This window comes from Anoplopoma fimbria, chromosome 10, assembly GCF_027596085.1.
Source record: "Anoplopoma fimbria isolate UVic2021 breed Golden Eagle Sablefish chromosome 10, Afim_UVic_2022, whole genome shotgun sequence".
NCBI lineage: Eukaryota > Metazoa > Chordata > Actinopteri > Perciformes > Anoplopomatidae > Anoplopoma > Anoplopoma fimbria.
The window spans coordinates 13,131,233-13,154,174 of NC_072458.1; the positions used below are offsets into that span (position 1 = coordinate 13,131,233).

The 22,942-nt window shown below is 41.5% G+C and overlaps 1 protein-coding gene across 1 annotated transcript in view; it reads right to left on the reverse strand.

Moving 5' to 3' along the window:
- Positions 1 to 21,442, reverse strand: part of atp1a3a (ATPase Na+/K+ transporting subunit alpha 3a) — a 36,141-nt gene extending 14,699 nt beyond the window's left edge. Inside the window, exons 1-6 of the mRNA XM_054606066.1 lie at positions 21,286 to 21,442; positions 8,002 to 8,115; positions 7,165 to 7,224; positions 6,648 to 6,851; positions 3,183 to 3,296; positions 1,528 to 1,662 (exon numbers count right to left, since the gene is read on the reverse strand). Of these exons, the coding sequence (XP_054462041.1) occupies positions 1,528 to 1,662; positions 3,183 to 3,296; positions 6,648 to 6,851; positions 7,165 to 7,224; positions 8,002 to 8,115; positions 21,286 to 21,291 (633 nt within the window). The 5' untranslated portion in view covers positions 21,292 to 21,442. The remainder of the gene's footprint in view (positions 1 to 1,527; positions 1,663 to 3,182; positions 3,297 to 6,647; positions 6,852 to 7,164; positions 7,225 to 8,001; positions 8,116 to 21,285) is intronic.
- Positions 21,443 to 22,942: the final 1,500 nt, after the last annotated feature.

Genomic DNA, 22,942 nt, shown 5'->3' on the forward strand with positions numbered 1-22,942 from the left:
TGCATTCTGGATAAGACTATGTTCGAAGTCAGATTTGTTAGTTCATGCTTGCTGTGCTTCTAATGGTTGTGTGTGTTGCCGTGCAGAGGTTCTTTTCATAAAAATGTAACTTCCTAGCAAACTTGATGAGAGTGATTTAAGAGTTGATATGAGGAAAATCTGAGTGAATTTAAGATGAAGATCTGCGTTTGTCCTTAGCTTGCACCCGCACCATTTCAGGACTTGTAAGGCAATCAGGTAAAAGTTTACAAAGCTGTTATAGTATAATGAATTTAGAACTAAAACTAACCATTGGATCCTGTCACAGATTCGAGTTACGGATGGGATCAGCACAAAAGAAAAAAGGGAGCAAATATAACTTTTAGAGATGCCAGATGACACTTTTAGACCGTCCATTCCAATTGCAGATCATTGATGATCCATACTGACGGATACAGATCGTTTCGTTGTTTTGTTTTGTTATAGCAGCTGGTCTACAAGGCTCCACACTATTTTTTTTCACCACCATCCCCAAAATCCTTTCAACTGATCTGAGGTCAGTTTAAACCATCAACAATTCTTTGATTACTTTGTTATAGACATCTGTAGTGTTTTTTGCATAAAACGGACAATTAAGATGATTAGGATATAAAAGATTGTATTTTTATTGATAAAAAAAAGACTTGTAATCAGCAGTTTTAATGATGTATTATATTTTATATAATACATATTTATTATATGTTAGGAAGTTATACAGGTCACAATTCATATCTTATATCTATTTATGTTGCTATCAAAACATCTAATTTAAACATAGATATATTCAAGTTTCGCACCAAAACTATGTTTAAAAGATTGCCTTTGAACACATCATGATAATGTTAGAATTTACCTTCGCCCAATCCTCATTTCACTAAACAGAAGCTGAACGCATCACAATGTAACTGAATGGCAGCTGCTGTTAGCACCGATGCTGCCAAAGTTACCAGCCTTCCTCCTCTCAATTTAAACACAGATTTGTTGTTCACACTGTAACATTTTCAGAGATCGGCAAATAGAAAACATTATGGTGATGTCCTGACTTCATGTTTTTTACTGAATATGGCCGATAACGATTTTCAGTCAAACTTTACTTCACACTATGAAGGTTAAACTGTGTTGTTAATTCGCGGTTCACATGCCCGCTGAAACGTGAGCTGGAATCTGTACAGATCACGGATTGACAACGTTCCGTTACACCACAAATTTAGAATGATGTCTTATTATCACATTGTGAGGAGGCTGTGCTTATTTAGTTAATAATTGATCACCCGACACATCAGGTGGATTCCAAAAAGGGTGGACGGAAGCTCACTGCTGATGTCACACTCGTATTATCCACTTTTACTGAAACTGACTTCTATAGTGCAACCAAATCTTTACAGCCACTGAAAGCTAATACGCTGAATGTGTTTGTGTATGCAACCACCCTGTGTTCCATAACGACAATAAATTATCCTTGAATCCTCCATGTTTTTTTCGATGATTGTATCTGTGCCTGGAACCCACCTTGCAACCGTGGGAGGAGATGATGCGGAGGTCAGCGGGGATCCTGTCTCCTCCTTTCACCTCCACCAGGTCTCCTGCCACCACCTGCTCAGCATTGATCTGCATCTTCTCCCCCTCACGGATCACCAGGGCTTGCTGGGAACAGAGAGAAAGAGTGAGAGGGGGAGAGAGTGGAAGAGAAAGAGAGAGCAAATATGTAACACAATCAAGCCAAGCCAAAATAACACAATCTCTGTAACAAATTATTCAGAGAAAAGATGAAATAGCCCAGAAACTAAAGACACTGAAAGGTACATCACAGATTTGGAAAAAAAGAAAAGAAATAATGTGCAAGCTGTGACAGCATGATACTGTGGCATGCAGCTTCATAAAAAAAAGTTGTCCACTTAATAAACACCTGCGTTACTTGGGAACCCGATGTAACATGCTCATTATGACCTGATTTGTTTCCATCACTCATTTCATTTCTCAGGCTTAGTACCTCCAGGAAATACTGTGGGAATTATTGTGCAACCTCATACTTTTGAGAGCTTAGTCGGGGTTGAGCTGATGAACAATGCCATCGCTCAACGCCGATGGCTGACAGTCATCGACAACCAGGTCCAACAACTTAAAAGCCCCCCCCCCAGCATTATACATCTACAGATGTGTAGCGAGAGCGCACAGGGAGCAAAATACCTGAATCTGAATGAATATAGTGCAACTTCACCCTGGGGTCTGAGCCTAACTCCACCCGCTGCATAACTGTAAATAATGAACGTCTAAGATGCTCTATAACAAGGATGCAGCATTACAAGCTCTGCTTATGGTTTGAAGTGGTGTACACTTCCTGATCCCGTTCTTTACTTTGGTAACTGTGGAGCAAAAGCATTGATCATATTACAGACACAGGAAACTGACTCTCAGTTCCATCTCCTTTCTAAAATGTCTCTGGTAACGTAACATAATCATGACATTGATAAGTTCAAACAGGTGGACTCTATCTCAGCATATTGGCCTTTCAAGATTCAGGGCTGATGTAAAACAGTATAAGGGTGTGGAGCCTTTTCCAACCCTTGATATGCCCATTTTTATTAATTAGTTAAGAAATGTCTAACGATACAGTCATATCGTTCAGTTTTTTGTGTGGAATACCTCTATTATATCTAATACCTAGTCAATATCTACAGAGTTTAAGTGCCTGTTTTCATTTGTTGTTTCATTTACAAGCATTTATTCACTTTTCATTTGGAGGAAATCTATTGTTGCCACTAAATATGAAATAATTTACAGCATTAAATGCCCCTTCATGAGTTGATATACTCAACATATTTCAATGAACTCATTTATTTAGAATGTTTTATTTGTAAGTTATAGGCTGTGAGATTCTAAACACAGTGTTTTCCTTTTCTATTACCTTTATTTTTCAGTCAGCATTACCACAAAAGGGCGCAAAGGTATTTGACATGGTGTTATTCCAACACCGTCTATAAAGAAGCGCTCTGTTTTCAACTTCTTTTGGATGTCTTGCCTAAAATGTTTTGTGGAATTCAACTGAAAGCTTAAGCTTGCACATTTTTGCCTTGCATTCTTAAGTTAAAACCCTTATGGCAACAATTATCACAAAAAAAAAAAGAGATCGCAATATCCTGGTTGAACTGTTGAGCGTCCAGTACCTGAGGGACCATGTTCTTAAAGGATTCCATGATCTTGGAGCTCTTAGCTTCCTGGAAGTAGGAGAAGCAGCCGGTGATGATGACGACAGCCGACAGCACGATACCCAGATACAACTGCAAAGAGAAGCAGGGAAACAAAAGTGATGCTTTCATGTTTGGCTTCACCTTCAGCTAAAAATGTATCACATGAGAGGAAAGGAAGAGAAAAATAGACGAGTGGAGAGACACCGACATAGAGTGTTGAAAAACCATCAGTGACACATTCTGTCATGCTATTTCAGGAAGTTACTGCTTCTGAAAATAAAACAATAGAAGTGATTATATCTTGTATCTGGCAGCATTATGTGGTTTGATTTGGATTAAGTCACATGGAGGCTGTCCGTCTCTTTGCAGTCTACTCTGGTTTAATGATAATGTCACACGTTTAATGGATCACCATAGGTCTAAACCCTCCCATGCAGCAATCCCATCCATGTGCTGTACCATCTGACCTTACTGTAACCAGTTATCAGTGTGAGTTTATATTCTGGGTGTGTAAGTCATGCTGACTCGTCACAGTTGTTGTTTCAACACCCGAGTCCTTCCCTGTGGTCTGAGCCGAGTATTTTGTCCTGGCATGCTGTGTGTGTCAGCGCCGCTTAGCCTCCGTCCCCCAGCTCTGCTCTGCGTAGTGACCCCGACATGGAACGGTGCTGACCCATGAGCACCCTCCTCTTTACCCTGCCATTACAATCGCAGGGAGTTGCGCGCTCCCTGCGGCGGGCCCAAAAGTGGATGCAAACAGGATGGTGTCTGTCACACTGAAGACGGGCTTCAGCTGGCATGATTCAGACAAACGGCTGACACAAGCGTTATCACTGACACAGCCACGTCCCTGAGGGAGTGATGACTCAGCAGATCACTTTCTTGAGTGATGTGCTGGAGGATGGGGAGCACACACACACACACACACACACACACACACACACACACACACACACACACACACACACACACACACTGTCCACATACAGCGGGTAAAATAAGTATTGAACACGTCACCATTTTTCTCAGTAAATATATTTCTAAAGGTGCTATTGACATGACATTTTCACCAGATGTCGGTAACAACTCAAGTAATCCATACATACAAAGAAAACCAAACAAATAAGTTCAGAAATTAAGTTATGTGTAATAAAATGGAATGACACAGGGAAAAAGTATTGAACACATGAAGAAAGGGAGGTGCAAAAAGGCATGGAAAGCCAAGACACCAGCTGAAATCTATCAGTGATTAGAAAGCAATCCTGCCCCTTGTCAGTGCAAATTAATATCAGCTGGTTCAGTCCCAACTGATGGCCTATAAAAAGTCGTCTCATTACCAAGGTGTCACACAAGAAACATCTCATGATGGGTAAAAGCAAAGAGCTCTCTCAAGACCTTTGCAACCTTATTGTTGCAAAACATACTGATGGCATTGGTTACAGAAGGATTTCTAAACTTCTGAATGTTCCAGTGAGCACTGTTGGGGCCATAATCCGGAAGTGGAAAGAACATCATTTCACCATAAACCGGCCACGACCAGGTGCTCCTCGCAAGATTTCTGACAGAGGAGTGAAAATAATTATCACAAGAGCCAAGGACCACTTGTGGAGAGCTTCAGAAAGACCTGGAATTAGCAGGTACAATTGTTTCAAAGAAAACAATAAGTAATGCACTCAACCGCCGTGGCCTGTATGCACGCTCACCACGCAAGACTCCATTGCTGAAGAAAAAGCATGTTGAAGCTCGTTTAAAGTTTGCTGCACAACATTTAGACAAGCCTGTGAAATACTGGGAGAATATAGTCTGGTCAGATGAGACCAAAATTTAACTCTTTGGATGCCATAATACACACCATGTTTGGAGGTCAAATGGCACTGCACATCACCCCAAAAACACCATACCAACAGTGAAGTTTGGAGGTGGGAACATCGTGGTGTGGGGCTGTTTTTCAGCATACGGCACTGGCAAACTTCATATAATTGAAGGAAGGATGAATGGAAAAATGTACAGAGACATTGTTGATAAAAATCTGCTGCCATCTACCAGGATGATGAAGATGAAACGAGGGTGGACATTTCAGCAAGACAATGATCCCAAACACACAGCCAAGGAAACTCTCAATTGGTTTCAGAGAAAGAAAATAAAGCTGCTAGAATGGCCCAGCCAATCACCTGACTTGAATCCAATAGAAAATCTATGGAAAGAACTAAAGATCAGAGTTCATAGAAGAGGCCCACGGAACCTTCAAGATTTGAAGACTGTTTGTGTGGAAGAACGTCAATAGCACCTTTAGAAATATATTTACTGAGAAAAATGGTGACGTGTTCAATACATATTTTACCCGCTGTATATCTGGCTTATCACAGGTACTGCACAAGTAGTGGTGGGACTAAGAATTAATCCTACTGTCTATGTCTACAATAAAACAACCGTACTGATAACGTTTTTGGGAAATTATCGTCGCTCGTTTGTTTAAAACCAAAGAATCGCCAAATAGGGGCACTTGCATTTTTTTCGAGTGGACATCTTTCTTGCTGGAGTTAGGGCTACAATGGTATTTACTAGTAATAGTTTGAAGAGTAAAAGCTTCATTCATAACGTTGAACTTGTTATCAAACCATCCATCCCTTATCTGTTACTGCTTATCCTATTCAGGGATTCAGGATTCAAATTCTTAATATTAACGCATTAACGAAACATTGCATGCTTAATCCACCTGCATGCTTCCATCTTCTCTGCCCCTCTCTTTCACACACTCACACACAGAGGGCTAGACAGCACTGTTTCCACGACACTTTAAAATCTTCAGTCCAAAAGTAAAAAGTCATTGAAAAAAATAGATGTCATAACGTTTTTATCTACAAAATACTCTGCTTCAATTTATATTTGTTGCTGTTTAGCCTTTCACTTTTCACTGTGGTCAAAAACGGCTTTCTCTTCCAGACACACTCGTATTAACGGAGCTATCTAGCAGCAATCTAACAGCATCATACATTACATTAATATAACCACAGTAAGACAAAATTACACGCATGCTAGCATGTTGCTACTTTTATTCGCTACAACAATGTGGTGAAGTATGGAGAAAGGAAGAGATGATGTATTCTCATATTGTTTGCCATATTTTATTGTTAATTTTCATATATATTTTTTAAATTATGCCTTAAACTACTGCACTGTGTTTATGTCCATGCACCAATCAGCAAGCCAAATTCCTTGTATGTGCAAACATACTTGGCAATAAGCCGTTTGTGTTTCTGAAAAGAGACTGAAAATAGTGCAAACTTCATAACAGGCATTGCATAATTGAATATCGTAGTGTTATCATGGACACGTGAGGACCATTCTTGAGGCAAAACAATATCGTGTTGTACGTTGATGTGGTCGTATCATCCCTGTCCTACCACCATCACCCATCCATCCCTATAGCTCTCAACTTACGTTATCCCCGGCGGGCTCGTCCTCCGTGGCAGCCTGGATGGCGTAGGCCAGGAAGCAGAGGATTGCGCCGATCCACAGCAGGATGGAGAAGCCGCCGAACAGCTGGCGACAGAACTTGACCCACTCTGGGGTGGTGGGGGGCGGAGTCAGGGCGTTGAGGCCATCCCTGGCCAGGTACTCTGCTGCCTTGGCATTGGTCAAACCCTGAGAAGAGCAGAGGAAGGGGAGAGGAAAAGATAGAAGGTGGATTAGAGGAGATTGATGGATGAGCAAGAGGCAAGAGGGCAGGGGAGATGTTGGAGTTATAGAGAGGACGCAAGAAAAAAAAGGGAGTGGACGAAAGAAAAAGGATAGAAAAAGAGGGCAGAAAAGAGGGTGAAAGTAAGAAAGCGTAATTGGGAGATACTTGAATCATTGTTGGCTCATTAGCGCCGTGTTAAATCAGGACAGAAACAACCATGTTAATTTGAACTGATGGTTTAAAGGGGTCATCTCTGATCTGAAGTGAACGACCTACCTGGACGATATCAGTGTTGTATTTCCGGCAGACCTCCTCGACAGACATTTTGTGTTCCGTCTACAAAGAAATAAAAAAACAAAGCAAACTCAAACAACATGTCAGTAATCATCAATTTAAAATGATACAAAAGATAAATTATGCATGCCATCTTATGATACTATGAAGCAATGTAAAATGTTTTAATGAATACAAATTTTAAAGGGCAAAAATGTTGGTTTCATGCGAGAAAGTAATTCCACATGATATGATATAATTTGATAAACTGCAAAGCAGGAAATAATCAAGTGTTTTAGATTTAGGATAGAACTCTACTGTGTCTTCTTGGTTGGGAAAAGTTACGTTTTATCATTTTTTTGTATTTTACGAAAAAGGTTTGATTGATAAATAACACTTAGGAAAACAAAAAGTGTATCTGACCCAGCTCATTCATTTTTTTAACAAGGGATATCCTGAGGGTTTGGCTTCCTGCCCCACACAGGAGCAAATCCTTCCACAATACAATTAAATTGATTTTGGCATGTTACCTCCAACTACAGCAGCTGCAACAGAATACCACATCTCTGTTATCTCCTTTTCAAACAAGGAGATTAGATTACAGTTGGAATCCCAGTGCTTTGAAGGCTGGACTGAGGCCAGGATGCACTGTCTAGGAACTCCTCACTGCTAGGCTGGGATTTTAGAGCTTTTGTTTATTCTGTCTTCCTCAATTGATTTTAAATTACATCTCCTGGGTTGTTGTGTGCCACCAAATCTGGTATTCTGAGCAGGTGAAAAAAGTAGCAAACCAGAAGTATGTGACAAATTGCAGGCAGGTCGCAGGAAGAGCAGACTTACGAGGGGAACTTCTTTCTTGAGGTCATCCAGATCCTTGCCTCCCTTCTTCTTAGGCGACTCCTTCTCGTCCTTGTCCTGCGTGGTGGCCACGCGGTAGCTGTCCGACCGTCCATACTGAAACACACAACGACAACATCACCGAGACAACATTTTAAACAGCTGACACTATTCCTTATTCTCAATGCATCATAGGAAGACATATTCGACAATTTCTTCACACTACTCTACACCAACACATTCCAAGGTCAGAGCAAAAACAGCCAAAGGACACTTTAATTGTCCTACTTGTAGTTGTAATAACACTGAGTGACACTCTTTTTCTTCCACATTAAGACCCAGTCAAAACATCTAGATTGAAACCCAAATTAAGACACAATCCCCTGGTGTGAGAAGGGGAACTCGACACTTCCTGATTAGATCTTGAATCATCAGAGCACAGGCATGTCTCAAGAGCTCCACTTAAACTACCATTTTCACAAGGGTTGGGCTATGTCTACCCAATCATTGGGTTCGTTCAAACTTGATTTCAAGGGAAAAGTGTCCACCTTCAGCTGCTCTTGCAAAATCAATCTGATCACGGTTGATAAATCAGAATTGTTACTTTTAGAGCATACAATGAATGCCATTAGTGTCACTGCAAACAAGAGCCCTGCACAAGACCGTCAGCAAGCACTTTCAGCTCTCTCTCTCTGATGTAAATTATGATGTTGGGCTCAGTGGTATTGTGGCATTGTCCTTTGGCCCAAACCTATTTGACACCGTGGTTATCTAGGCTACTGCCGTTGAGACTGCAGCTGTGTCTGAGAGGAGGAGCAAAAATAACAGCAGTCATCAGACTAAGTGAGATGAGGGGAAAGTGAAGGGCCAGAAGGAAGACGGATTTATTCTCCTGTCGTGTTTTTTTTTTTCTGTTGGTCAGAAACATGCATCATGGGATTTTCACAATCTTCAGTGACCTACATTACTGTGTGTGGAGGTGTGTGTTTAAGCCCTTTCTGTATATGCTTGACAGAGTGTTTATGTCTGTGCAAATAGTTTGTGTTTGTGAACATCTGCTTGCAGATTAATGAAAGTCTGCAGCTTTGCTTTCGTTTAAATATAATTCTATTATTTTGAGTTTCGGTGATAGGTCATCTAAATCAGCGGGCTCTTGACCTTTTTGTGAATAAGCCCATTTCTGATTGTTAAAAAGATTCTGAGGACCAGCTTTGCCCAATAAATGTTAATAAAAACATGACATAAAAGGAGAAAAGAATAAACTGGGCTGTAAAAATGTGTAATCTGACTGTTGCCACACACTTCTTTAGCTATTGCTGCAGAGTTGTCTCCCACATCCCTACATCTGAGGGAAAATGGGCTAGCTAACATTGGCAAAACATATTTGTCTCGACCTGGTAATGAGTTGTGGTTGACGTGGTGACATTCAGACATACTATTTTATGATTTGTTGAATTACTATGTTTTTCATTTTCGTGAATTCTTGAGCACATTTAAAAATAAAACATTGGTAAATCACCTTTTTTTAATTAAATCTAACCATCTGCAGTACCTGCACTGCCCACTAGACGACAGCCTGAGGCCCACCAGAGGACCCTGGCCCACTGGTTGATAATAGCTGGTCTTTATGTCAGGGCGGTTCAACCTGAGAGAGGGATATTCTGGGGAAAATGGTCATATTAAAAACATAATAAATGCAGGAAACTAAGGACTTTGACTGGTGAGAAAATAAATCAAGCTTTAAGCCTGTAAATATCAGATTAATACATTTCTAGAGACTTGACTTATCCTTTGAAAAGTCCTCAGCATTATTAGGGTGAAGCCACTTGCTCACACAAATCCATTAGCCTAAATATGTCTCCAAATGCTCACATTTTTTGTGTAGTCCCTGCCTGCTCATATGCTCCTGGGGTATTTGTGCCTTTTTTTCTGAAATCACCCTTTTACCCAGCATGCAACATCCAGGATGAACATCCTAAGGGTTTCTTGTAAAGAATCAAAATGTCAGCCAGCTACTCGGCTCCCCATTGCATCTACCTTAGAAACGGGAGAATGAAAGGCAGGTTGTGAACATGTTTTGATTTTAATATTTGTCACATAGGACTGAGGCTTCCATGAAGGCCCTAATGTAAAATCTAATGTACAATCTCATACATACTCTATATTACTGTGTGATTACCCGTTTTCTATTCTTTTACCTCACAAAGGGGATTTATCAAACTTCCTGTCTGTGTGCCAAACGGCATCAAATTCTGTATCATACGTTGCAAAACGGTTCCATCCTGTGTTGAGGAAGTTACATTCCTGTAGTAGAGCTTAATAAGTGTCCCTCAGCAGTAAAAGCATCAATGAGCCTTTTTCATGGAAGACATGTTTACAGATGTAAATAATAAAACTAATGATGGCCGAATTCCATTTAGCTGCTTTGGTTTCAAGCTCCTGGTATTGTGCGTACTGGGATACTTGAACAGAACGACCGAGAGGACTGCATTGGGAAACAACACAAATCTTGTGGGAGCAGGCTGTTTTAACTTTGTGGGAGCGGGCATTAGCAAAATAAACTACAGGTCCCAGGATTTAGTTGGCGCTAACCAAAAATATGGAGCTAACAAATTAGCTCTGCAGCTGCAAACTCCATTAAAAAAGAAAAAGAAAAATAACAACGTGGCTCTATTTGCTGACCAAATGTACAAATAAAACTAGATTCACAACCTTTTCCAAATCTTTCCAAGCATCTCCAGGAATTCGGCGATCACCAAATCCTCCAGTGAGCATATGTTCAATTTTTATTCCAAATTGTTTCTCATTAACATGAAATAGCCAGAAAGGCAAAGCAGTTTTGCGGCGAGAGTGACATTCTACTCACAAACAAATCTTTGACACAACACAGCGCTTTCTACAGTCAACATGGTGTTTTCCTGATTTCCACAGCTTTTCCTTCAACTTTTCACAGTTTTTTTTTATCATTTTGTGTGTTTTTGGTTTTGGAAGCCTCTCACTCTCCCGTGCTGCAATACCATTGCCAGTAGAAATATAATTGGCTCATTTTGAGAATTTAACTTGCGTGCTTAACCTCATGAAGTTTGTTTAACTTGGACTAAAAAAAATTCAAAGAGGTATTTCCATGGTTTGCAGGTGCACTGCCTCATTTTGACTTTACATTGGTTCATCAGGCAGATGTTCACTATCCGTTCCCTACAACAAATGTGTGATGTCTTGTGACAAAACACATACTGGGATTTGTGGCGTGTGTACGCCGGCGTGATGAACGGGGAGGGCAGACTTATTTTTGGAAAGCTCTTATCTGGATTAGTCTGCGCTGAGAGGGTTCGCACTGATTTGATGGCTGTTTTATGCTGTTTGACATCTGCTTTTTTTTCCTGGAGGAAAATATATCAGGGTGTTGACCTGTTGACAGCCAAACAACCAGATTTTCACATCAGTTTTACATCCTCTTACCTCGATACAGCTCTCTATGGGCATTATTGTTTTGTGTGTTCACAAATTCGTTTTTTAATGATTTAAGTGTAAAGCATGAAATTAACCTTGTACCTGTGAGTGTGCGTTTTTCTTATGATAGAATGTATGTATGTACTTATATAGGGATCGACTTATTATTTATTCACATCAAATATCAGGCCTCTAATAGGAGGTACGCTGGCCATTTGTGTTATTTACTTTGTGGAATAAAGTTATACAAATGTTCTGCTATTTTTATTTATTTCATCCTTAATTTAAAGGCAATCATATAGGGCTGGGTAATATACCAGCATAATATCGATAGTTTGATATGAGGCTAGAAATCGTCTTAGTTTTTGTACTATATAAGTGTTTCCTGATTTTATAGGTTGTATTACAATAATGTGGTGTAATTTTACCAGATTCTCCCAGCTGTTCTATTATTTGCCTTTACCAATTTAGTCATTATATCCACATTACTGATAATTATTTATCAACAATCTCATTGGATATTTTGAGGAAGCACCAATGGTCAACCCTACAATAAGAATATTGAGGTACTTGGTCCAAAATATAATCTTACATTTTTTTCTCCACATCGCCCAGTCCTACTCTAGAGCTTTTCTACATCCACCACGGATAGCTATTAACATTTCAGAATTATAACAGACTCATTTCTTGTGAAGTTTTAAGGTTATATGATGGTCTAAGTCACTAAGTAATAGTACTTCTCCAGACGACACAGGCATTTGCTCCTTTATGGACCCAGATCTAGAAAAAAAAGGACTATTTTTAAATGGTTTTACGCAAACTGGAGCCGGTCCCTGCGCACCGCGGCAGAGGACACACGCACAGAAAGAGCCAGCTGGCCCACCCGTGAGAGAAGTGTACTATAGCAGAGAAAAATAGAATATGTCATGCCCCCAGAGTCTAGGTAATTAATGGGAGACACTACTGTACAGTTTGTTGGCTGTGTGGGGAATCTGACTTTTTTTTGGTTCCCTAAATGTTGCCCACTGCTAAGACTGTTGGGACAACAGTGTTTGCTTGTCCACCATATGCCACCACTGAATCCATATTGGCATTTTTATTCCAGTGTTTATTTGTCTGAATTCTGTGCTGCACGTTATAGAGTGTACATGTGTGTACACAATTATTTTCCTTAGCATTTGCCCGCTTTTTGGTGAGCGATTATTTTATTCCATCGGTGCAGTCGAACACATGTTGATTTCCTGCTTTGACTGCAAACGTGAGCTTTTTTTACACACTGGTGTTCTTTAGTGTGTACATTTGTATAAGCCTGTGTCTGTGTGTGAGTGTGTGACGTGTCTGGCCATCTGTTAGGAGGTGCAGGAGGTTCCCCGGGCGGTCAAGTCCAGCAGGCCATCAGATTACAGCTGTTTACTACACTGACAGATTAACCCACTGAACAATGATAATCCCTCTCAATCCCTCTCTCTCTCTGTCTCCCGTTTTTTCAATCCCAGTCTCTCGTTTCGTCCTTATTCATTCACTTCAATTACAGTGTTGAGGCAACTTGTGCATTTCTGTAGCATCAATTGCACTGAATAGATTCGACTGTGTTCAAATGAACACAAGGGCAAAGAGCCAGTCAATGGAAGATTAATTAGTTTGAGTAGTCAGATAGTCAATCTCATGTGTCATAATTGCATAGTTGCCATATTATTAATGTAATATCACTGTTGTCACATCACGAATGTTATTTATGTAATATCACTGTTGTCATATCACTAATGTGTTGGCGTAACACAAAGACAGTGTGATAAAGGAGGAGAAAAAAGGATGGAATTTTTAGTTTGTGTGTGTCTTCTAGTTCTATCTAGTTCATTCAGTGTCTAAATGTAACTAAATGACTCAGGGTCATCTGCTGTTACTGTATAAACTGCTGAATGTTATTCCATTAATTCCAACTGCTGCGATGAAAAGCAGGTAAAATTTCACTTTGAAAGATTAAATGAATAAACACCCTACAGTGATCACTGTTCTCACCGTCACAGTGTTAACTAATACAATATGAGGTGAGGGCAAAACTAAAGCACCAAACTCTAAATCTGACTATTAAAAAACACCCAAAACCCCATGTTTTGAAATCAAATTCATAAATGCTGCTGCTGCTGTATACTGCAGTTCGAGTTGTCAATATGACCGTGTATGTACCGCTATGTACCGTGCGGCGGTACAAATGTGTCCATCGGTAAAGTTTTGTCAACGCTGCTTTCACAGCAGTAGCTGTTCTCGTGGGAAGTCGAAAATCAAGCTGCCTCTAAATGTAACGTGATTTGGGCGGACTTGAAGGAGGAGAGTTCAGTTGTAAATTCCGAGCAGGAGGATGCATCCTGACAGACCCGAAGATGAGGATTGGACTGGTTAAAGTCAATCCTTTTTTTTCTTTCGGAATACTCTAAAATACCTGTTGTGTGGTTTTAATATTTACTGACAGAAGTCAAGTTGGTGTTTATTTTCACTTGTTGACCAACACTTGAATTTATTGTTCTCAGGAACCTTAAAAGCTTCCATTTTGAAAGAATTTTAGCTTTAGTGTCTGGATTCTTTTGTTTGTTGTTTCGCGTGATGCAGTTGTTTTTCAAACGCGATAAAGTATGGAATGTTTTGCGGAACATTTCCTGTATTGTGATAAATACCGTTGTGAAATAAAATGACATACATGGCGAAAGAAAATCTTAGCCCTATTGCCCACCCCTAACTGAAGTGTCTTTTATTCTTCTCTGCCCTTGTGCTCATGTTAACACATCCATTCAGGATGATGACTGCAAGGCCAACTACTCAAGCACGTTAACAGACTCTTCAGTGTCAAGCAGGACTGTGCTGCCCACCAGCTGCTAACAGCTAACGTTAACTAGCTGTCCGGCTGCCGAGTTCCACAATGTAACATTATCAGAGAAAAACAGGGTGCACGAGAGTGTTTAACCACAGGCTATGGTATTGGTTAGCACATGTGCTGTACTGATCGGACATGATGTGCGGACCTTCTTTATACTGGTGAAACTGGCAGCAAGCCTGCCAGTGTTTTTTTTTTTTTTTTATGCATCTTTGGTTGTGTTGGAACTTGTCTTAGGTTTTGTGCCAACATTTTCTACTGGTGCTTTGAGGCCGCAAACTCTGCTTTTTCAACCTCTTCATTATCACCAACGGGCCAACAGGGGACGCATGTCACGTTTGAACATAAATATTTGACCACTCAACGAAAAAAATATGAGCGGGGTGAAATGGACTCCTAAGTAATTATCAAGGGCAATATAATCTCCCACCAATTTTCATTTTAGAGGCATAGTATGACTTTCAAGGTCATTACTGAACCAAACCAGAGCAAGAATATTGCCTGAATTTTAGGATGCTACACCATCCTTTTGGGCGAGGCTGTCAAGTTATATCATGGAATATCAATGAAAAACTCCTTTTTAACATCAAAGTAGGGAAAGCAAGCAGCAAAACATGCCCTCTCCAGTTTATTCAGCTTGTGTGTGAGAGGGGATTCATCTAACAGACTGGAGGTCGTCTATGAAAGTAGTGATGATGGACAAGCTGATTTCGGTGAAGTACTTCAATGCTGAAGGGCTGAATGATCTGTGTCGGGAATGAGCACAAAGGTGCATAAAACCAACATTTGAAAGGTAGAGAAGGGAAGAACAACCAGTGACCGCTGGATTCATTTCTGAAGGATCTGTCACAAACGTGTCAACAGCTGCACTACTGCTGTTTTATATACCAGGAACAGTTAACAGTTAACTCTTAGCATATTACGCAAAAGATACGGTGACTAAAAATGGCAACCATATTTTCAGTTGGGGTGACCAAAAGCTGATGCAGCTAAGTGGTGAGGCCTTGGCTGTAAAACCTGAGGAAGTGTCAGCGGCATCCAGATGTTCAGTGCTGCTGAGCAACAGGACCGATTGTGCATGCTGAACATTTGTCTTCCTCTCCATCTGCTGCTATCCTGTCTCCAGCCCGGCCTGCGGTGCAGAGCACCACAGGTCTGAGGAAGGCTGGATAAACCATATTTTAAACTGTTGAAATCACTGGTCAAATCTCAAACATCAAACAGGGACATTTTGATCTCTGCATCCTAGTTGAGTGTGAATAGATAAACGAATAATAACTATATATACACAAAATTGGGAAAGAACCTTCAAATGAGCCATAATGAGGAAAGGGACATCAATTATGGAGATAAATATCTCTAAGATACAGACTTCTTAATTCATTTCCACAATTTCAGTTTAGTTTATGATGTCATCTGCCAATTTATATAAAAGCAGCAGATTCTGAATAATGGTATGGACATCTGCCCATATGATTATTTACCAACAAAGCAAATCTAAACTCTAACAGCTTGTTAGAAAAAGAAAAGCTGGCACTAAATCAGCTGGTATTTATAGCCATGTTCAAAATGTGGTATTTAGCCTATTTTTGACCAAAATGTCACAATTTTAGCTTTGATGGACATCTTGTTGCCTCCAGTGGAGTTTAGTAGCTTTGATGGTGCCACAGTGGATGATCGTAACCACACACACACACAAAGAAATGGATTACCACACAGATCAGTAGACTGACCGACCTAGAAAACACTGATGGACTGACAAGCACAAACACAAACACACACACACACACACAGTTTGAGGGGGCTTCCATCATCATCTATCCCTCCCTTCACTGTCCCACTTTGTTTACATTCTCCTCCCTCCCAGCTGCCCATCTGTTTCTCTGATCACTTCTTCTCAGGTCTAATCATGTGCAGCAACGTTTAATCAAGAGGAGACAGTCCGAGCCACATTCGTGGTGACGACACTGTGTTTAAACTCAATGCATGTGTTTTTCAGTTACAAACGCGGATAAAACTCCTCAGTGGGATAAGCCATTTGTTTTTGATTTGATTCTGTAAAAATGTTTGATCAGTGGGAGCTTGGCTATTCTGTGCTGTCCCCCACCATTTAGCAGTGCGTGGCCTCCAGCAGTGCAGCACGTCTGAGACGGCGACAGAAAATGGCAGTACTTGACGGAATCAAATTGACAGCATCTACTTCCAGTGGGTTGATGGATGGGGGATGCGAGGTTTCCTAGCAGCATCCAATCCGATGGGCCTATCTAAATGGCTGAAATCAGATGTGGGGGGAGGGAAAGGAGGGGGGGATTGGAACTATTTAATGATGTTCTTAAAGAGTAACTTAACTCCCAAACCAATTTATTTAGCTAAAAGCCAGTGATTTGGGGTATTTATTAGTGTTCTTGATGGATTTAGGTCTTCAACTTGACATTTTAGCAAAAACTTCTGAACTTTTAAACTTCTGGATAACCCCGGACTGCCAAAGGGTATTTTGCGCAATGGCCATACCACTAACAACAGTCGGCATGCTTGCAATTAGCATCAGCGCAAGAAATTAGCACAAGTTAATTGAAAGGGTAACTGCCTTCATGAATGGTACGTTAGGAGCTATCAATTCTGGCCACAAGTTAAAGTGATGTAGTCCAGAATATCCATGGTAGACGTATTCAGTTACTCTTTCATGTGAATGTGTGTTATGTAATACTGTTGCAATATTCACGCAGTGCAACTGTTCAGTGTGCAGTGTCCTGTCACTCTCTCATCCTCCCTGTCATTAATGCATGGTACTGTTGCAGGAGGCACAGAAAACTACTAGTTACCCTTGACACCTAAGTCACCCCGCCAACAGGAAGTGACGTCAAAGTGACCTCACAGTGCATTCCATGAAACGCACGATGCGCATCGAACAGAATCAGTGGCATTGAAAAAACCCTGATTAGTTGTTTGCAGAAGTATGGATCCAAGCTGTTTTACACACACGGATGGAAACTAGTAAAAGGGCAGGGAGGTTGAGAGTCATTATTGATGAAATATTGACAGACTGAAACAATTATGCAACAGAGTCTATGAAAAGAAGAACATACATGTGGTGTTACTACAATCACATACGTAGTAACAAACTATGCAATTAGATTATAATGCATGCGCCTGCTCTGTACCTTAATGCATGATTTAACATGTTATATTGATGCATCCTCATGTTTTGCACTTTGAATTGCCTTTGTACCAAAGCTGCATATCAATAACACCAGAGCACTGAGGACACTATTTACATATAGTCCAAGTGATTCTGTTTCTGTTTTTTTTTTTTTATCTTTAACTAAAATGTTGTGCACAGACTAGAGCCATGAGCCATTTTAGGCTTTGTAAAGTCAGTGGGCAGTAGGAGAACCCACAGTACAAGTATGCAGGGGTTTACTGTTTTGTCTGGCAATCACAATGGGTCTGTCTGATTTAATCTGCACCAAAGGTCACTCTATGTGATTTAATATTTGTTGCAATAATTAAACTTACAGGTCAAGTTTCATCTCAACTAGGGGGTGAACTAAAAGCTCAATTTTTACACTCAATTTTGCTACTCTCAGCTGATTCTCAAGTGGGGTTATAAATCAAGGAATCTCTATTTTTCGGCTCTTTGCTTATCATGCGAACCATTTATCGGATCTACCTCACACTTGGTGGGTGTTTTGCTTTGGACATATTCAATAATAATTAGCTTTGAATAAACAAGCGCTCTGTGTGGCGTCAGGAGGGCGGAGCTTCAGGGCACTGCGTATTTGAGCATGTTGTACGCAGCGGTGCTTTACAGGCAGCAGCATATTGACTGCAGTTCACCTTTTTCTGCTCCATATATCAACCAAGCTCTTCTTCGCTTCCCTGCAGCACGTTCAGGACCGGGAGCCAAACAATCGACCGGGAGCCAAACAAAGCCCCGTTCCAAACGGGCACGCCGGGGGTAAAACAGCTACAAAAGAGGACTCCTTATTGGGAACTGCACTGGAAAACGAGTGAAAGCAGACTCATCCCAATACTGGTGCTTATTAATTAACCACAGGAATATTGCAAAGCCCAAACCAACAACAGTTTCTGTTGATGGCCACAGTTGGACATATTTTTTACTGGTTTGTGTACATGCTGCTAGGCTACCAATCTATTGATTGACTTTAATAGTGAGATGTTTGTATGATTTTTTTTGCACTGATTTTAATACGCTATAGTATACACAATTATTATCAAGACTTAAACACTGAAACTACAATGAAGAGATCCCTTAATATTGAGAGCTACTGTGTCAAGCATCAGCTTCATCATGGATGGATTGGATACCATAAACGACAGCTGGTTTAGCCATTGGAGAGCCGCCTGCCTCTCACACACACACCGTCCATCATCCACAGTAATAAGCTGCCCTCCTGAAGCTTCACCACCAAGTGAATCATGGGATATCATCAGTTGCATGCATCCCTGCGTATCTCTTGTTCTCCTTCTATATCGCTCCACTTATCTCCTCAAGCTCCACCATCGCTGCTTCCTCTGTGTCTTCACGGCGCACGAGCAACATCCCATCATCTCATTGTGGCATTCCTCCACTCATCCATGTTTCCCAGCATCCACCCGTCTCAAGGTGACACACCACAAAGACATTACTTTCTGTGTCTCCTTCTCTCTCTCTACTTAAAAATTCAGTGTCAATCACTGGATCTTGGACGGTTCTCTTCTGTACAGGGCTTCAGGGCTGACCTTTGCTTCATCTCTGCCACCGTTCTCTCAACCACCCAACTCGATCTGCCTCCTGCAGCCACAGCTCCTGTCAATTGATCGGCAGGGATCAAATGGCACCAGTTGTCTTGTCAACAGAAACTCCCTCTGGTTCCCCCCCAAACCCCACAACCGCCCGTTTTATCCCAAATTCCCCTCTCACCCCAGCCTTCCCAGTGACAAACCACAGCCTGAACATTGGAGTTTCCACTAAACACACGCTGTCCTCATCCTCTCTCTGACGCAGTGGTCAGAGTCATGGGTCGTTTTCCCCCTCCGGCAATCTAGTGGACAGCAAGTAATGTACCGCACCATTTCCACGCCTCGGCCTAAATGCCCCCTCATCCCGTTCTCTCAAACCAGGATGTGGAGCACAGCAAAAACCACCACCCATCACACTTCATTAGAAGGGATGGACCATGACACCACTGAGCTACAGTGCATCATCAGATCCTTTTACAGGCTCCACACTCTACAACACAACTTGAAACTATAATGCAACTACTCCAGGTCATAATACAGCAGGAAGCGGGACATTATAGAGCAATAGAGTAATAAAAGCTTGTTATAGGTCACTGCTGACTATAAGCACTGGATAATGCCTTATAGTAACACTACAGGGGATGCAACAATGATTTTTCTGCTGGAATGACATCATGGTTGCTAAATTCAGTGGCTGGAACAGGATGACCTTCATGACCTGACATATCAGTGCTCCTGTGTGGAGATGCCGGGGTTGAAAACGAGATGTTGGAGGAGTTGGTTGTCTACCCGTTGTGGAGAGCACCTTCCTTTGGGAACCATCCGCCCGACATTTATAGGAGGGAGGGAGGGAGGGAGGATGTGCGACGGGAGAGGTTTTGACCAAGGCTGAGGAACCATTTTGATGCACTTGTCTGTGCCCACTTGGTACCCAGACACAAACTGCCTCCACAGCCTCACCAAGCCCAGCAGCAGCAGTGACAGGCACACCCTCGGATTATGTAATGTTTGAATGAAAATGCACCAAATGGTTGATCGGAAAAACACCCACTTCCACTTCTTTCTTTCCATATAATAGGCTCATAACAAATGCACGACTTCCCATTAGCTCTCCCTTTGTTAGGAATAACTGATAAGACACGTCCGTTATACGATTAAGAGTTCCTGCAGTCAGATTTGGGGAGGAAAGACATGATATTCTGCAGTCGGGGGGCTGCGGTTTCCACCATCAGCTGCTCACACATCCCCGCGCGCGTAACTGCTCGTTTTCACTTTGCACAAACTATTGTGTTTCATTCCGCAGTCTGTGAGTAATGGTGCATTTTAGGAAGCTGTGAATTTCCTCAATCGTCTACAGCGGGTCCAGCTCCTGTGTGTGTATTGGGGGGTTCCTCGGTCTTTTTGGAACCAGTGAATGAAGAAGCACTTTTTTTTTCCCGCCACTACTTGTAAACAAGACTATTCATCCCTAGTGTTTTTTGCTTTGTTAAAATGACATGTCGTTTCGTCGGCTTTTCTGGGACCGTTGTCAGGTTGGGGTTGAGCGCCAAAAATTGCCCAAAAAGCTTCTCTCTCTCTCTCTGCCTTCTGAAACGTCTCTCTCTCTCTCACTCCACTGCCTCTCACCCACCGAGGAACATACATGATTTATCACATTAATCACATTTAAAGGGGAAAATAGCGACGTACTTGTTATTTAGTTGAGAAAAAGAGGACTAACGTGTGAACCTCCCTGCGCCGATTCTTCCGCGCCGACTGGACGACGGTTGCGGCGTAATTGACTCACAAATGTGGCGCACAATCCTCATAAAAAAAAAAGAAGACAACAGGCAACACACGTCCACGTTATTTAACTGATAATGTCGGCCGTCATCGTATATTATAACGCATTGATTCGGTGGTGATCAATGACGTTAATGACAGACACCCGAATGCAATGACATGACGGGAGCCGTTTGACAGAACGGTGACATGACCCCGGGGTTAAAGAAGCCTTAAACATGGGACACACATGGGACACACATGGGACACACATGGGACACACATGGGACAGGGTTCAGTGTCATTCTGACAGCCTGCCTGTGCCTCCGTGCGCTTTAACCCTTTTCCTCAACCGACACGCTGAGGAGCCGTTGACCATCACATTCAAAAAGTGCACCGAACTTTAACATTGTTTTACTAAACGAGTTATCCAAAACCACAAGAGGCGTGACGTCAGCGCTTACCCCCATTTCGGCGCAGTCAGTCGGGTCTCCTCAGAGGATGAGCTGCTTGGTTCAACCAGAGTAGCTGGCTTTAAGGAGGGGAGACGGGGTTAGGAAGCAGTCGCCTGGTGATGAGAGGAAAAATTAAAATGTCTCCCTTCAGTCGACAGCTGTTGCTCTACTGACACAAATCAATTAACTAGCTAACGTAACACCCTCAAAATGAATGCTTTGAAGAGGAATGCTAACTTGACAAAGGCCAAATTTAGGCAAAGCTGCCCAACGTTCGGATGAAAATCCAAAGAGTTTTATTTCTCCGGCATAAAAAGTTAAAGATCATATGCAGCCGTTGGTGACACTTCACCAGCCTTCTCCCCCCAGTAAGGCGCAAATGATGCCGGTGGAAAGTAGACCCGCACGGCAGGCTGCTTCTTCGGATGCTGTCTCCCTCCGCGGCTGCGTGCAGGGCTGCCGCAGCACTCAGGGTTCCCCGGTTGTCACTCCGCGGATGAAACCAACGATGTAGTTACATGTTCCGACGGTTCTAACCCTATCAAACTAGTGCTGCGTTCATTTGATAAATTGTTAAATGATGAATGAATATTAATGCAAGATAGAAAAAGATGAGGCGAATTACTGATTCATGTGAAAGGCCTTTGATAAGTTGAATCACTGGTCTCAGGGCAAATAGTAAAATACACAAGCTATTTCAATTGTATCTTAAGGCATAAACACGACTGGAACAATAGAACAATGGAAATACACTCCCACCTACTGTCCTCTGTACAATGTGTATCTCATAATATGCACAGCCAGCAGTGGCCAAACTTTTTTTGATGTGTGCCAGATACAGAAACTTGCCAAATGTATAATAAATGTTTTCAGGCAGTTACAATGCACTAAAATCAGTGTTTCAAGAACCCCATGTGCCACAGAAAATGTATATTCGATCAAAAATAACTACGGAACATTACTAACAGTTTAACATTGGACATTTCAGTATTCTATTGGTGTGCCCAAATATTACAATAAGTATTTCTGTATCTGCTGCTATTCACTTGAATTGAAATTAATTCAATACTTTTGAACTCTTAATATAGGGCATGGCCTATAGGTACCCACTTAAAACTTATATGATGTTATGCGTAAATATGTAGATATATAAATGTAAAACTGGCCTAAAATTGAAAAAAGGTTATTTTCATGGCCTAAACTTAAGGAGTACCATGCAAATGTGAATGTATGGAGGAAGCAGGAGAATCTGGAGGAAACCCACTTTGCCACGGGGAGAACATGCAGACTCCACACACAAGGGCCCCTTTTGCTGTGAGGCGACAGTACTAGCCACTACATCCCAGTGCAGCCCCATGTAAACACAGTGTAAGCTTAAAATAGTAAAGCATTTGAAACTACATTTTCTCTACAAAACACCTTCAAAGGTATCAAAGTAAACAGGAGCTGCCTAAGTTGATATGGTACTTATAATTACCAAAACCAGTCTCACAGTGGACCTGAGGCTTTTTGCTGCAGGGCAGTTGCCATGGTTTACAAAGTTGGTATTCCAGCTTCCAGACGCGCTTATGACCGAAATCAATTGTAAAAAGTCGTAAAGAAGATGCATGGACACATATGAGGCAGTTTGGAAGCTCGAATGTTAAAATTCTCTGGATGTGAAAAG